Source organism: Clavelina lepadiformis, chromosome 8, assembly GCF_947623445.1.
Source record: "Clavelina lepadiformis chromosome 8, kaClaLepa1.1, whole genome shotgun sequence".
NCBI classification, from domain to species: domain Eukaryota; kingdom Metazoa; phylum Chordata; class Ascidiacea; order Aplousobranchia; family Clavelinidae; genus Clavelina; species Clavelina lepadiformis.
Genome location: NC_135247.1, coordinates 2990292 through 3006712, shown reverse-complemented (window position 1 = coordinate 3006712; position 16421 = coordinate 2990292). Strand labels below are relative to the sequence as shown.

The window sequence follows — 16421 nt, the reverse complement described above, 5'->3', positions numbered from 1 at the left end:
TGGGCTAATGCACCGGTAAAAGGTGACAAAAACAAGGCTAGCTTAAAACGTGCAGGAAAATAGCCTACTGCATACTGATCCTATTAATTTACTGATAACAACTGGTACAGCCATTAAGCCCAATAACAATATAAACTTGCCTAGCCTAGCAGACCGCAATGTGTTTAGAGTTAAAATTGTTTATAATTTGTTTAAAATTTGAAGTGATGTTTTTCCGTATATTGTTAAGTGTCATAAACGATTGATTTAGCCGCTACCTGCTACAATTTGCAGAGCTCTATTTGCTTATAGGTGAAACTATGTGCAATGGGCAGCCAATATTGATATGTGAAGCTATGTGCAGTTATGTGCAAAAGTTATTTGCAGATATATTCAACTGCAGCTACACACGCATATAATAGAGATTAGAGACCCCAAATTGGGTTTGGTGGCCGTGCTGACGCTGATAACTTTTTTGCATTCTCTTATTGATCCGTAATGCATGTTTTTGCCCTCGAGGCCTTGTCACATTTGCCTGTCCAATTTGTGGAAATTATTGTCAATAACTAGCTTATTAATATGTTCGCGACCACTTGTCCCCCACATTGAAGACAAAAAGTAAAATGAATGTATGAACGATTGATTTCACGGTATGTACCGGCAGTTGTTATATGATTTAAATCCATAGTAGCAAAGAATAGTTCACAGAATTACCAGTATTCAATGTGTTGGATTTCGTTCGTTTATTTGTTATGATGAAATAGGTCTATAAAAAGTATTTTTGTTCAACCGTCTGTTTGATTGACAGGTTCTTAACTTTAAACAACCTAGGTCTATGCAGTATGTCATGGTTTTAGACATATGGGTTTTTAACTTCATCTAATTTAGCAGTGCTGAATTTCCGGATTACGTTGTCAGTATTGAGCCTATGATGGGGTCAAGCTTTAGTCAGTTTCGTCTTCTTGTTTGGAAGAATTATATTCTGCAAAAACGCCGTCCAATTGCCACTGTGTTTGAACTTCTTCTTCCATTGTTCTTCACCCTTCTTCTACTGATTATCAGGACACAGATTGAAGTGACACCACACCCAAAGATAAAAACATGGAAGTATGATGATTCAGTCTTGGGAGATAGTTAATTAGTTATAGAATTTAATTAGTTCAGTTTAAGTGCAGAACTATCCCAATGCACAGTCATATATTCTAACTACGAGGGAACGTCAATCACTAGCTTGATACTGTAGTGGTTATAACGCTGACAAAAAGTACCTGTAGCAATTATGTAAACCGGGTTCAGTAATGAATGGCACTCCAACTGGAAAGTAAGGTAGTTTTCGATGAAAAATTGTGCATGCAAAGACAAAAATTTGTGGTGCTTGCTCTATTTTGTTGGGTATGCAGCTATGTGCAATACGAATCTATGTGCTAATATGCGCATTAAACCGCTACCTACTGAAATTTGCGGAGCTCTATTTGCTGATAGGTGAAGCTATGTGCAATGGGCAGCCAATGCTAATAGCTATGTGCAGTAGCTATTTGCAAATATATTCAACTGCAGCTGCACACGCATATATTAGAGACCCCAAATTTCAAGACTACATGCACTGAAGCTTCAATTCTTTTTTTTTATAAATTGGCATTGAGGCAACCAACCTTGCCTTGTTTATTTATTATAAATTGGAGTGAAGTGAAAAATTTCAGCGTTCATGTTGAAGAGTCTCAAGAGTATATGGAAGTGGAAGTGCAATTACTTCTTCTTAAGCATTAAAGTTCCCAAACTTGAAGAAAAAATAGTGTTTACTCGACTGCCACTAAAAGTTACTGCTTTATGTTCGAGGACCTCTATCGCAAAACGTGCTTGAGATAAAGCAGTAAAACTGCTAAAACATCTTATTTGTAACAGGTTTTTAACAAATTAGATGGTTAATGTTATTAGAATCTAGAAGGTGACCAAATTTGCTTTGTTGAACTGACATGAAATTATCCATAATTTCTTTTGCAGTGCTTTTACCATTGACAACTTGCCAAAGTTTTCCACTTTTGTACTTCCACGAGATGGAACATGGAATATTGCTTATGCCCCTGATAATATCGATTCAATAAACCAAGTTATGGAAAATGCAAAAAAACGGTTAAATGATATACCACTACCACGAAGCACAAGGGATTGTGATTTGAGTGAGCAATTCTTTAGTTGTTATTTCTAATTTGAAGTTAGCTCTTTCTGTCCTATGCATACAATTGTATATTATGACGTAGTTTGATTTCACAAAATTATGCTTTTGTACACTAAACTATATATGGCACTCTTTAAACACACACTAACATATACATCTTATATTTGTTTTGTTTTGTTCCTTCTTTGAATTTGTTTGAAAACATTGTTTGTGTTGGATTGGATCTATTTTAGTTGCATTTGCTTTTGTAGGTTGTCAATTGCAAATTTTGTTGCTGGGAAATGGTAACGTGTCGCAAATGAATGCAAACATAAATGGAATGCACAGTGAAAATGGAGCTCAGAATACAAATCGTGCAATACCATATAGCTTGTTGTTGCAACAGTTGCAAAACAGTTTTCGAAACAATTCAGAACGAAATAACTCAACTGAAGATATTTCCTTTTCTATTGCTTCAAGAAGTTTTGCAGTAACACCCAAAGTCAGATGTTAGTATTGTTACTAGATTTAACAAATTTTGCCCACGTTACATTACAAAACATTTGCACATATACATTTTTTATGTTATTCTGTGATTGTAGTGGTGCCTTTTGCATCAGAAGACCTCTTTCTTGACTACGCTAAGAATGACACAAACCTGAAGAACACTTTAGCAGGAGTGATCTTTCGCGGCAATCTTGTTAACGGTTCTCTCCCTGAAGACCTTCATCTAACTTTTCGATTCCATTCTGACCCCATTAGTGGCAGTGAAAAGGATAGTTCAGCTTTTACTGGCATGTTAGTAGATATCAGTATTCATTTTTGATTAAATAATAAGAGTGAAATGTATCCTTCATTTTATATGCAAAAGTCACCTTATTCTACAAAGTTAGACATACGTACGTACCATAATTTACTCATTCCAGCTAAATAATAAGATCTAACTTGCTAAATAAAATATTCTTATAGAGTGGCAAGACATAAAAGAAATAAATAGAATCATGTGATCCAAGTTTAATTCAGATGCCATAAAGTGTGATTAATTATTGTTGTAGGAAAAATATGATCGATATTAATTGTTTTTTTATGCCAGAACAAACACTTGGAAAACCCATGTACTTTATCCCAAATTCCAACTGCCTGGTCCAAGGGAAATAAATGAAACTGATGGCGGCAAACCTTTCTACCATAAAGAAGGTGAAAAGTCGGTTGTTTGTTGCTAACGTGTTTTACTTTTTCTCCGTAATACACGCACTTATTTTCAGAAATGTTTAAAAACCAATATTTTGTGGTTTAGTGAATTAAACTAGAGTCACTGGTAGCCTATGCTTAATGTGAGGGGTAAGTCCAAGAACAATTTGATACTAAACTCAAAGGATAGTGAAGTCTGGTGCTTTATATTATTTGCACTTCAAGTATCCGAGTCTACGTTTGTACTTTTGTTGTTATTTAAACAATATATTCATACTTTAGGTTTCCTAGCGCTGATGCATGCAGTAAGTATGGGAATATCTGATGCATTTGCAGTGGGGTCAGTTCCTGATATAACCTCTTACATGCAGAGATATCCTTATCCACCATATACAGATGACGACTTTATACGTAAGTGTCTTGAAAGCTATTTTGTGTCGTGGAGGTTGTTCTCTGATATCTTTGTCACTAAATGTATTTACATTGTATTGTACAAATGTATTACATTGGTATACTATTTTCTTATACCTAAACTAGAAATAAATGCTCAAAATGTTTTTTGACATTTTTGGCCAATAAACTGACGAATATCTTATTACAATTACTGTATAATTACTTTTTACAGTTGCCATTAAAAACACTTTGCCATTGTTGATTATGTTGAGCTTTTTCTACACGGCCTTAATTATAGTTCGAAGTGTTGTGCAAGAAAAAGAAGCAAAAATGAAGGTAAGACAGATTGTCTATACTTTCTATTAGAATTTTATGATTAAATCTTATTTGTTGCCATCCAGGAATACATGATGATGATGGGATTACACAGCTGGCTTCACTGGCTTGCTTGGTTTTTGAAATATCTTATTTTTCTCTGCATTTCTTGCATAATCATGGCTGGTTTTTACAAAATAAAGGTATGAGACGTTTTATAATATAGGAAAAGTTTCTTCTTTAACGCGGTTGTTATAGATTACCTGTTGCCAGCTGAACTAACATAATCATAGAGTTACTGTTTTTACGTTTTGGAGAATGTTAATTATGAGAAGAAATTTGGAAAAAAAATAAATTTTAAAGCTTTTCATATACTTTTAAAATTAGTTTCTTCTGTTTATGTCGTAGACATCCAAGGGAAGTGTGTTGACACACAGCGACCCGACTGTTATCTTTGTTTTCCTCATTCTCTTCTCAGCTGCCACCATAAACCTCTGTTTTCTGTTTTCCGTATTTTTCTCAAAAGGTGAGAATATTTTTATTTTTCTTAACAATGGTTCTTATAAATTTCACAATACCATACAATATTATTTTAATGTAATTAGAGTGCAACAGATTTTAAAACATTTGGTCATGTTTAATGTAGCAAACGTTGGTGCTGTGGCCGGTGGTACACTATACGGACTGACATACATGCCATATTTGTTTATGGCAAATACATTTGACACATTGAGTCATGGAGTTAAAATTGTGTCCTGTCTTCTCTCCAATGTTGCGATGGCTTGCGGTTGTCAGTTGATTGGACAGTTTGAAGGAAAAGGTGATTTAAATTTAATTAGTTTCATTTTATGCACTGAATTTGAATTAAGTTGCTTATTTTATTAAGCTACCAAATAGCGTATTTTTGATTTGTAGAATTTATTCTTTTTATATTGTCCATGTCATAGGTACTGGAATACAGTGGCACAATATTGGCAAAGGAGTTACAGTTGATGATTCTTTTACACTCCTGGAAGTAAGGTTTATAAGATTTCCATGAACCGAAATGATTTGCTTAAATGCTGCCAAACTAACTCTATAAATGCCCTAACTGGCATCAAAGAAGCCTGTTGTAGTTGACTGTCTATTGTTGATTTAGTCAAACATGCCAATTCAGTTTTATTGCAATTTTATTCAAATCTAAAGTCTTAATATTCAATTTTATCTTACTTTTCCATTTTTGTCTTATTGTAGGTTATGGGAATGCTTGTGTTCGATGCAGTCATCTACATGCTCTTAGCTGCATATATAGAAGGGATATGGCCAGGAGAATATGGAGTTCCAAAGCCTTGGTACTTTCCCTTTATGGTAAGGTTTTAAACTCAATTGAAAGGAGATGTCTATTTTCTGTTAAACAATTTGCATCCTTTTTTATAGAAATCGTTTTGGTTTGGGAGACCTGACTCCACATCAAAATCTGATGAAGAAGACGGACACACAAACCCAACTTCCAGTGATCACCACCAGGGGTGTGATAACGAGTTCTTTGAGGATGAGCCGGATAACCTCAAGCGTGTTGTACAAATCAAATCACTTAGAAAGGTTGGTGCATGTAGTTTGCTAAAGGATTTAATTGTTTTTTTCATTCATAAACTTTATATTAATGATATTCTACATAAATGTGCAATGCATGAATGTTCATTGATCTGAAAATAGTATAACTTGGGTATAGCTGGAATAGTTTTGCTGTATCAAAGTGTCGCAACTAATACAGCAAATGCAATAATACCCATATGTATGGTATAATTAACTAACGAATCGTTCATTTTTTCAATCTACTATGAATATCTCTGCATTCTATATTAATTGCAACGATGTAATTTCATTTAATTAGAATCTGTATTTTTTCCGCATTAGTTAATATTTGCTTTCCAAGATTTTGCTTCCATATTAACCAGTCTACTCATAGTAATTTCATATTCCACAACAGAAACTAATTGTAAGTGAAACTTCATCTAGGTTTTTAAATCTGGTGCAAATGAGAAAGTGGCTGTTGATAACCTCACCCTCAATATGTTTGAGAAACAAATCACTGTATTGTTGGGTCACAATGGAGCAGGAAAAACAACAACCATGTCAATGTTAACGGGTTAGTCCCAATCTTTGGAAGCATGAAATGGTTGCATAGTGCCAGCGATGGTAGAAGCATATCGCAACATCATATCATGATTGTCACGACATCATTAATTTAGTAGTTAACCAGTTGGTGGTTTTTCTGTAATGACCCATGAGATGTTGGTTTGTGTTTATTTATATACTGATACATTGCTAGGCTAACTTTTGCTTTGTATTTATATTTGCTAATAAAAATTTAGTATTGCTAATGTAGGCAAATATTTTCTAATACAGGTTTCTATCCTTCAACTAGCGGAGATGCGTTAGTTGATGGCCATAGCATTAGCAAAGACATGAAAGGTGTTCGAAAATCTCTCGGACTATGCCCACAATTCAACATTCTCTTTGACATGCTAACTGTTGATGAACATTTGTATTTCTTTGGAAGGGTGAGTTGGAATGTAACTTGCAGTGATTTTGAGTTCATTTTGAAATGCTCTGAACCAATTTCTCACTATTTTATGGTAATTAAGTGATGACAGAAATTATGCTAACTCTAAAATAATATTAAAATTATTATGCTGTTGATTTGCATTTTATTTGTAGTGTTATTGTCCACTCGGTACAGTACCGTAAGCCGCAGTACAGTAAATTTTCATTACGATGGGTTTTATCACTGATTTTTTTCATATTATTTTTAATTTTTGGGCTGTATTTACATTTTATTATAAAATTGTCGACAAAGTTTCCTTAGAACTTCTCTGCAGCATCAACATCTGTGTATTTTTGTTGCATGATTTAGTTGAAGGGATTAAGCAAGAAGGAAGCCAATGAGGAATGTTCAAAGATGAAGGAGATTCTTAAACTCAAGGACAAGGCATCTGCTCGATCTTCTACTTTGTCTGGAGGAATGAAGCGAAAACTTTCAGTTGGAATCGCTCTTTCTGCAGGGTCAAAGGTCGGTATGAGTTTAAAGGTTAAATTATGAACAAACATGATAGAATTATGAATAAATGGAACTACTATTCTAATATTGAGCCGGAACTATCTGCAATTTCAATCTAGCAAAGTAATCTTTCCAAAGTTTACAAATTTTAGAATTTAGAAATTTCAGTCAGATTTTACAAATGATGTTAATTTTTTCTCAATCTTTCAGTATGTTATCTTGGATGAGCCAACATCCGGAATGGATCCTGCAGCTAGGCGGGCGATCTGGGAAGTCCTCCAGGAATACAGAAGTCGATGTTCAATACTGCTCTCCACTCACTTCATGGATGAAGCGGATCTACTTGGAGATAGGATCGCAATAATGGCAAAAGGAAAACTACGATGTGTTGGTGAGATACAACGAAAGAGTTTCCAATGCTCTTAGAAATAAAAATACCCGTATTTAGCCAAAAAATGCCATATTTTTATTCAGGTTCCTCAGTTTTTCTCAAAAACAAGTTTGGTGTTGGGTATCACATCGTTTTAACAAAAACTTCAGACTGTGATGTTAACAAGGTAAATATAAGTAATCTTGAAAACACATCACACATCTTTAGGCTTTTTACCTTCACACCCTTTTGGCAAAACTTTTTTCTTCTCTTGTTGCCTTGGTTTTGGTTGAGAAACTATGAAACATGCATTTTCTATAGTTTAAGACTAAATGTATGACATTTTTTATAATTTAAGACTATACATATATATATGTAAGTTATACACTTTTTATTTGTTGCTTTAATCATTTTCTTTCAACACAGCTCACAGAACTTTTCCAATCTAATGTCCCTGAAACCCGACTTGAACGAAGTGCTGGTGCTGAGTTGTCCTTTGTTTTACCATTCCAGGCGTCTCCTCAGTTTCCCAAACTTTTTCAAACTCTTGATAGCCAGGCAGTTAGTCTTGGTATTTCAGGTTTTGGTGCGATGGTGACAACAATGGAAGAAGTATTTCTACGGTAATGATTTGGCCGTCACCTTTTAAATATTTATTAATAACAACTACTCTAATATCCTTATTAAGTTTGCACCTGTTTAAGTTTGCAAGATTTTATCACAATATCTAGATTAAACTTCTTCAAAAGTTTATTGGTATTAACAGTAAGTCAAACGTTTCTTATCAAAACATGTCAACTTGTCTTTAAAAACAAAATTAAACAAGTAGCATTACTATAGTTTGTGATTTAAACATATCATGAGTCGTCAGCTGATGAATATTTTAGGTATATTAATTATTTACACATTGCGTTTGATGTACTTAAAACTTACATTAGGCTAACTTCGAATAAGGCATTCATCCACCTTGAATGGTTGTTGATGAGCGCCTTCAGTTCTGCTAATATATAGACTACCGTTACATCAGATAATAATACAGCTATTGTATAGCACAAACTGTTTAGATTCAAGGTGCAAACTTAACCGGAATCTTACTATGTACTGCATATTTACTGTATACCTGGAACTTATTGGTCTTGCTGCTTTGCTACCATTGCTACTTCGTAGTATTTGAAAGCAAATTCATGTTTCCCCACCTTATACGAACTAGATAATGATTCTTGCTATTACGAAATATTGTTTAAGCTCACAACGTTGTTGGCAGTGGTAATTATTATTATCGCTTCATATTGTTATCGTTTCTGTGAGTTTGCACAGTCTGAAACGTAATTATGTTCATCTCAATGTTTTTAGTTTTGACTCTACAGGGTTACAGAGAATGCTGACTGTGCTGTAAAGTTGGTGAGTAGAAGGCTCTCATTTACTAAATCTGAGACATTGAGACACCTCCCAGTAGAAGAATGTGCAGACGAAACCGAAAGCCTTCTCAACCCTTTAAATGGACACAAAGGTAAAAGCATGTTTAGATGCAACAAGTTTTGGTATATTTTTAAGATTTTCATGGTTAGTTCGGAGAAAAATTAGATTGGCCTTGCCCCATATTTGAGTTGCTTTTAAGCATTGAATCAAGCTTTACTTTTCTGTAACTTGATAAATGTGTCGCAAATAAAATAGTGTAACGCTTGCACAGAATACCTGCATACATCCCGTCATCTCAACTCTGGTTTTGTTCTATGGATGCAGCAGTTTTATGCTCTGGTTGTGAAAAGAATTTTGCATTCCAGACGAAACTACAAGGTAGACAAAATACTTATTTTGTTGTCAATTTACATTTGTAACTAAGACGTACTGTAATGTGTGTTTGGATAGGTTTTGGGCATCAAGCCACTTTAGGTTCCAGCTTCTTTTTTATTTCAGGTCGCCATTGCCCAGATTCTTATTCCGGTATTTTTTGCCATAATTTCAATTTTGAATGCGAAATTTCCACCTTTTGAGTTGAACAATATTCCCCTTGGTGAGAAAGCTATTAGATGTAATCATAACATAAAAACACTTTTAAAATGATCGTATAACAGTAAGTTAGCTGGGTGAAGTTTTTTAAATACTTATAGAAAACGCATTTTAAATGAACTTTTTAAACGATCTGTTTATAAGAACTTAATCTGGATGCATATGGACCAAACCAAGTCCATATTAACAATGATTCCAGAAGCCTTGAGCTGGGCGATGTATACGCCAGTCAGTTTAAAGGTACCTGTAATATAGATGTGGGTTATGATGAATACTGATAATACATCAAACTTTTGTTTGTCAAAACACTTTAATATTGTCTATGATGTTCAATGTAGGTTCACTGGAGCAAGTGGTATATGTGAATGGAAGCATGCAGACATATCTAGCAGATGAATATCGTGAAATGGGGGGTGATTTTAACAGTATAAATCTTGTCTCATCTACGTTTTCTGAAACATCGTCAGCAAATGCTACGAATGCCACAGCTTGGTTCAATGCACAAGCGTATCACACGTCTGCAACCTCATTGGCTTACTTAGACCAGGCATACATTAGAATGGTTACGCAGCGCAACTTTTCAATACGCTATGTCAACTATCCATTACCAAGGAATTCAACCAACCATGTGGAGGAGCAGCTGCTTGGGTAAGATAAACCATGTGGTGACCATAAAGCCACGTTCATCAAAGCCATAATTGTGGACACTAAAAAAATTTTTTATTTACCATACATTAAGGTTAAAATCAAAGTCAGATTTAACAAACGATTATTTTTAGATCGGTCACTGGGTTCCTGATTGCTTTTAACATTGTTCTTGGATTTTCTTTTCTTGCTGCGTCGTTTTGCATATTCCTGGTCCGCGAAAGAGTCGATCGTTCAGCTCTGCTTCAAACACTTGCCGGTGTCGATCCATTTTGCTTCTGGTTGTCGGCATTTGTCTGGGATTTTGTCAACTTCATATTACCCTGCTTATTGACTGTGGTGAAAATTTATTATTGCACGGTCCTTGATCGTGTATTAACCAAAAACATCTTATTATAAGTTTAGATTTGACGTTTTGTTTTGGTTTGGAGTTCTTGGAAATAATGTCAGATAGTTTTTTGTTGTACTTGGTCTATAGATTTAGGACATAGAAGCTATCGAGGTTGAATCATGGGTGTATCATAACCCAGTCATTTTTATACAGATTATGTTTGCTGCTTTTTCTCTGACTGAATTCACCAATCACACTGGTGAGGTCTTGCTGTTATTTGCCCTCTACTGTTGGTCATCGCTGCCGTTAATGTATTTGCTTTCACTCCTTTTCACTGTGCCCTCTACTGCCCTCGTGAGAGTGACCATCCTGAACATCATCACTGGGCTTGCGTCGATCGTAACAATCAACATTCTACGTCTGTTAGGTATGTTCGTCTTTTAGTGTTGTTGTTATTTTTGTGCGTCCTCAAATCTCAAGCAGTGTTATCAGTCGAAATCGAGTGTAGAAAGATTTAGGTAATGGAGTTCAGACATATTCAATTGCTAATTATATCGTAGTAATGTGATATTTTGTTGCAGACCTAACAGATGTTGCTGATTCCATCAATTGGTTTTTCCTCCTCATGCCTCCTTTCTGTCTGGGACAAGGGCTGGGTGACCTTTATGCCAATGATAAGATGGTGAACACCTGCACAGTGTCTCCACTCGTCGAAGAATTCTGCAAGTTAAAAGGTTTTCGTTTTTTTCTTGCCTTTTTAACTCAATTTCTTTGCCATTTTTAAAACTTTTACTCACACAAGTTGGGTTTTGTTTACGCTAAAGCAATACACAAAAATACTTTGCGTCTATGGTTTATAGGAATTGACTTTCAGTTGAATTTCCTTGCTTGGGAACAATATGGCATTGGTAAGATGGTTGTATTTTTGGCAGTTCAAGGCCTTGCCTTTTTCACACTTCTCCTTTTGATTGAGTTTCGAATCCCGCAGAAGATTTGCAAAGTTATTCCGCAAGTAAAGAAAAAGGTGAGTAACAAACCTAAACCAGCATCATAAATAAAACCTTGACGGCTAAAAATAGTAATAAGCTATTTCTGTGAAAGCATTCTACACCAAGCAGACTTCACAAACATTTATAAAAAGTTTCTTACACGTGATATGCAGACGGCTATACCCTTACTGTATATTTTAGCATGCTGTTGATCAAGAAGTGAGCTACGATGATGATGACGTGGCAAACGAACATGACAGAATCAATCTTTCCGAGTTACCACATCTTGTGTCTTCTGATCGACTGATCTTCAAAAATCTTAGAAAGGTAATTCCATCACTCGTAATGCTGTAACAAATTCTATGTGCTTGAGTAGAATGATACAGCATTGATCACAATTTTTAGAAGATTAATTTTCTGGCATTTGGAATATGTTTGCATTCCTTCTAGCTAACGGTTTTTGTTTGAAAGGTTTATGGATCTGGTCACAATGCGTTGGTTGCCGTAAACAATCTTTGCTTGGGAGTGCCAGAAGGTGAATGCTTTGGTCTGTTGGGAATAAACGGAGCCGGTAAGACAACAACTTTCAAAATGTTAACTGGAGATTTTCGACCAACAAGCGGCACCGCATATTTGGATGGTTATGACGTCACCAACCATCTGCGAAAGGTACAAAATTTCAATGTTTATATGCCAGTTATGAGTGTAAAAATCAGTGGTATGTGATTTTTTGTTGCAGCATAGTTTTCAAACGCGTGTTCATGCTTTTTGAAATCTCTGTTAAAACAAAGCAAACTGTCCTTTATCGCATAAAAGTAGTGTTACATTATTTTTTTTTTACTATTCTATCGTTTTTAAAGAATTAACATGGTTTTAATTACCATAGTCACAACTTTAATGTAACTGATGCAGCTGCCTATTTCCAATATGTAGCTATGGTAACTAATGTAGCTGTTAACTAATAAATAACAAAATATGTTAAATTGTGATTTTTGTAATTAATGCAAATAGTACATGAAGTACCGCAACACAACGAACGCGACTACGGTTGGCTACTTCAGCTACATTTGTTGTTTGAGTGGTCCACTATTGGCTATACTGCATTGAAATAGTACTTTATTTATTTTGATGTTTTACTAGACTGTTAGTTATTGTTGTATTTGTACAGGTGCAACAAAGAATGGGATATTGCCCACAGTTTGATGCTTTAATTGAGCAAATGACAGGCACTGAAACTCTCAGAATGTTTGCAAGGTTACGCGGTGTTCCTGAATCAGACATTCCAGCTTGTATCAAAAATTTGAGTGAAATTCTTCACTTTGGAGAACATTTGGACAAAAATTGTGGCACTTACAGGTGATTAAAATAGAAAATCGTTCGACAAAAAAAGAAGAAAATCTATGACAAATATCATTGGTTTGACATGTTTTTTTTTCTCGCAGCGGTGGGAACAAACGTAAACTGAGCACTGCCATAGCACTAGTGGGAAATCCCCCTGTTGTGCTACTGGATGAGCCAAGCACAGGAATGGATCCGGGAGCAAGAAGAATGCTGTGGGACGCTCTGACATCAGTGAGAGCAAGTGGAAGATCAATCATCATCACATCACACAGGTTTGTGTGAGATCACTTGAACTTAAGACCAAACAATTCAAAACTTGGTTTTGTTGTTTGAAGTTTATTAGTTTTTAAAATGTTTTTAATTAAATGAAATGATCACTAATAATTGATATGAATTTATCGCAACGCTGTCTTCAGTATGGAGGAATGTGAAGCTCTTTGTACACGCTTGGCTATTATGGTGAATGGTACCCTCAGGTGCATTGGTGGACCGCAGCATCTTAAGACTAAATTTGGTCAAGGTTACACGATGGAGGTCAAGACATCCAACCCAGAGGTCAAGGGTCACTTTAAAAGTGCTTTTCCAGGTAACCTAAATGCTTGTTAGGTTTGTTCCGAGATTGGCCGGAAGTAGGCAGCAGTTAAAGTAGCAGCACTCCTGTCATAGCTATTCAAAATAATAAAGTAGCCGTGAAAAAAGATAAAGACATTTATAATATGCTGTAAGATTTCTTTAGTTTGATGAGATATCTGGCTTTTTTCTGCACAAGAAATTGCGAGCTGCAGCATGCAGAAAAAAAACTGCTCGCTACTTCGACCGGTAGTGCTCAGCTCTGCGTTTGATGTCGTTCTAGAACACATTTTTGACGTGTATTAATCGATTTATGTTTAGGAATTGTACTAAAAGATGAACATCAAGGATTGCTGAGTTATCACATTCCACAATATAACCAGGAATCCAGTGAACTGAAACTCGCGGAAGTAAGTATTACGCCAAAAACACATTACATTGTATACCACTGGTATGACATTGATAGATGTTTGAGCTAACTTAACATTGTTGGCATAGATTTGAAGTTATCTAAATTTCCCGAAATATTTGCTTAAATATTTGACATCTTCTGCCTTTTGCCGCCACGTTGATGCATGAAATCGAATGTCGTTTTAGGTTTTTGAGCGAATGGAAAATGCAAGAAATTTACTTAAATTTGGTGACTACACTGTGACGCAAACCACCTTGGAGCAAGTTTTCCTGAGCCTTGTCAAATGGCAAAGAGAAACTGATACGCATACCTAAGCTGATGGGGCGTAGCTCGAGAGAGCCACTGCTGGCTAAAATATTGTAATCCCATCAAAACACGTATGTCTTTTCCTAAAACATATCAACTCACAACCAAACCATGGGTTCACTGAAATTATTCACTCAAACCAAGGCAGAAGTAAGCCATGATCACCTTTCAATGATTATTTTTCAGAGTATTTTAAATCATCTTAATTTAAGCCACCTACGTCTTGTAAAAGTGTGGCTGTAATTATCCAGTTCAAGAATTTATATCCCTTGGATATGATCTGATTAATATCAGCGTTGTTTTCTAACCTGAAGGTGGTGAACCCCCGTGGGCTTACGAAGAGAAGTTTGACAGGGGTGGGGTACCTTATTCACTCCGGCTTTTTTTTTTTTTGAAAATATTTTGCGATGACTCGTCAAGGGCGCTTTAATCAAGTAAATGCATATCTACCTTCATCTCAAAGCTGGAAAGTTTAAACTCCGCAATTAGAAAACTTAACTATTTCTTCAATGACGTTAACGCTTAAACTTATCGACAAATTTCGATTTCTAACGTTCTATCTCTTGCATGAAGGAATTCTTCCGATCTATTGTAGATATATAAATATTAACGTGATTTTTGGGTGCTCGGCAAGACGTTGCTTATTGACCTATTCTAGGTGGGTAAACAAAATGATACAAATTAAGCAGATGGCCAGCACAACGATGTGTGGATTACATTTTTAAAGGGATAAAGAAATGTTATTTCATATTCGGAGGTTTTTTTAAGAGATAGCTTACGTTTTTAAATGCTAAGAGTGAAATGGACCTCGCTCTTGGTACCACTGAGCACCAATTTTTTATGTGGCTCCAGGTACCATTACTACATAGTCAATCAATCATTCATGCATATTGTAAGAATTTGGGGCTTTGCTGCCACTTTTTCCCCGTTATTAATTGGTCGTGAAAGTGCTGTGTGTTATGCTGTAATATTTGATATTGTGTTTTTCGCTCGGCACAGTTAATGGCGATCTTAAAACGATTCGATCGCTGGCAACCTCTTTTCCGCCAAATGTCAGTGTTTTTTTTTTTTATTGTCGCATGAGGTTTGAAATACTGTAAAGTAGACGAAGTTTTAACAGATCTTAAGTTTCTCAAGTTTTAAACGTATCAATTCTGTGCAATATATTCTTTGTTTATGTCTTTACGTGTCACTTCTAAGCCGCTTATTCATATACATTCAACGAAGCTATTGTGTTAATGAAGATTTTTATGAGGTTTTTACCCTTGCAATTTATTGATTGTTAGTAAATAAGTTCATTGTAAACTTTTCCGTTCGCAAGTACTTGTTGTAAAAGCAATAAATGAAACAAGAAAAGTGTATCCAGTAGCCTAGTAGTTGTTGATGTTGTAGGTCACGGTGAATTGCATTACTCAGTTGTCTTTATGAAGTTAGATTGCATAGTGTTCTGGTTATGGAGAATAGGTCGCATATCGATTATGAAATCTTCCGGAGTTTAGATATCAATATACTCGTTAACATGTGTGATGTGTTCTTTGACTAGGCCTACTATGTGTAGCCTACATGGTGAGCTGTGAGTGCCAATTCAAATCTTGCAAAAATTAAAATAGAAGCAAACCTTTCAAATTCCAGGAAACAAAATTGATATTATATTCAAAGCAAAATTGAAACCAAATTTATTTCAAATTGAAATTAAAATAATAATATCAACATTGAATTGATAACAAAAGCGAAAATAAAATGAAATTAAAGTAAATTTCAAAATAAAATTAAAATCAAAATTGAAATCAGAAGTGAAATTAAAACCGCTATCGAAATTGAAATCAAAGCCAAAGTACGGAAGCCTATGTCAATGTTTCCTACATTAGAAATGAAATTTTACAGTTTACAATAGGCTATTGTATTTGGTAGTTTAAAGATTTATTAAAATATATATGACTTAAAAAGTATGACACGAAAAGGTGGCCGACCTTCCACCAACACGATGGAGCCGATACAAAAAATAAATAATATGATTCTTCAGTAAAACATTGTAAACTAAAAACAGCTAACAGGGTGCTATCAGTCAGACAGCAATTTAATAACACCACCATATCACGGTAAAAGTAGCCAATAGCTGTTTATCAAACGATAAATTTAAATATATTAATCAAGTGTATCTTACAGTGAAATAAACGTGCTTATATTTCAGATGTCTATGATTACGATTTCAGTCTTCTGCCGTTTAAAAATTGATGAAAACATTGTATTGTGATGTAGATAATTATAAACCCTTGATTTTTATGTAATAAACAAATCAAAAGTTTGGCAAAGGTCGCTATTTATCAGCTTTTTTATTGTGTATGATTAAGCTATTTGTTATGATATTGTATGT

General features: G+C 35.0%; 1 protein-coding gene across 1 annotated transcript; it reads left to right on the top strand.

Annotated features, from left to right (window-relative positions):
* Positions 1 to 770: 770 nt before the first annotated feature.
* LOC143469414 (phospholipid-transporting ATPase ABCA3-like) lies at positions 771 to 15408 on the top strand. The gene is made up of 35 exons (XM_076967103.1): positions 771 to 1086; positions 1981 to 2156; positions 2407 to 2643; positions 2737 to 2932; positions 3228 to 3331; positions 3608 to 3736; positions 3951 to 4054; positions 4120 to 4236; positions 4442 to 4559; positions 4680 to 4853; positions 4981 to 5048; positions 5267 to 5380; positions 5450 to 5614; positions 6032 to 6161; positions 6422 to 6576; positions 6930 to 7085; positions 7284 to 7464; positions 7548 to 7630; positions 7870 to 8066; positions 8811 to 8953; positions 9134 to 9240; positions 9361 to 9457; positions 9598 to 9693; positions 9792 to 10101; positions 10233 to 10437; positions 10643 to 10856; positions 11011 to 11163; positions 11290 to 11453; positions 11620 to 11745; positions 11890 to 12087; positions 12587 to 12774; positions 12861 to 13031; positions 13176 to 13345; positions 13651 to 13739; positions 13927 to 15408. Exons 1-35 carry the CDS (start codon positions 908 to 910, stop codon positions 14053 to 14055), a joined length of 5343 nt encoding a protein of 1780 aa, XP_076823218.1. The 5' UTR covers positions 771 to 907; the 3' UTR covers positions 14056 to 15408.
* Positions 15409 to 16421: the final 1013 nt, after the last annotated feature.

Coding starts and splice junctions, on each gene's coding strand:
- LOC143469414 (XM_076967103.1), top strand. CDS start 908: ATGATGGGGTCAAGCTTTAGTCAGTTTCGTCTTCTTGTTTGGAAGAAT. Junction 9,458..9,597: donor GTTGAACAATATTCCCCTTG/GTGAGAAAGCTA, acceptor TCTGTTTATAAG/AACTTAATCTGGATGCATAT. Junction 9,694..9,791: donor ATACGCCAGTCAGTTTAAAG/GTACCTGTAATA, acceptor TGTTCAATGTAG/GTTCACTGGAGCAAGTGGTA.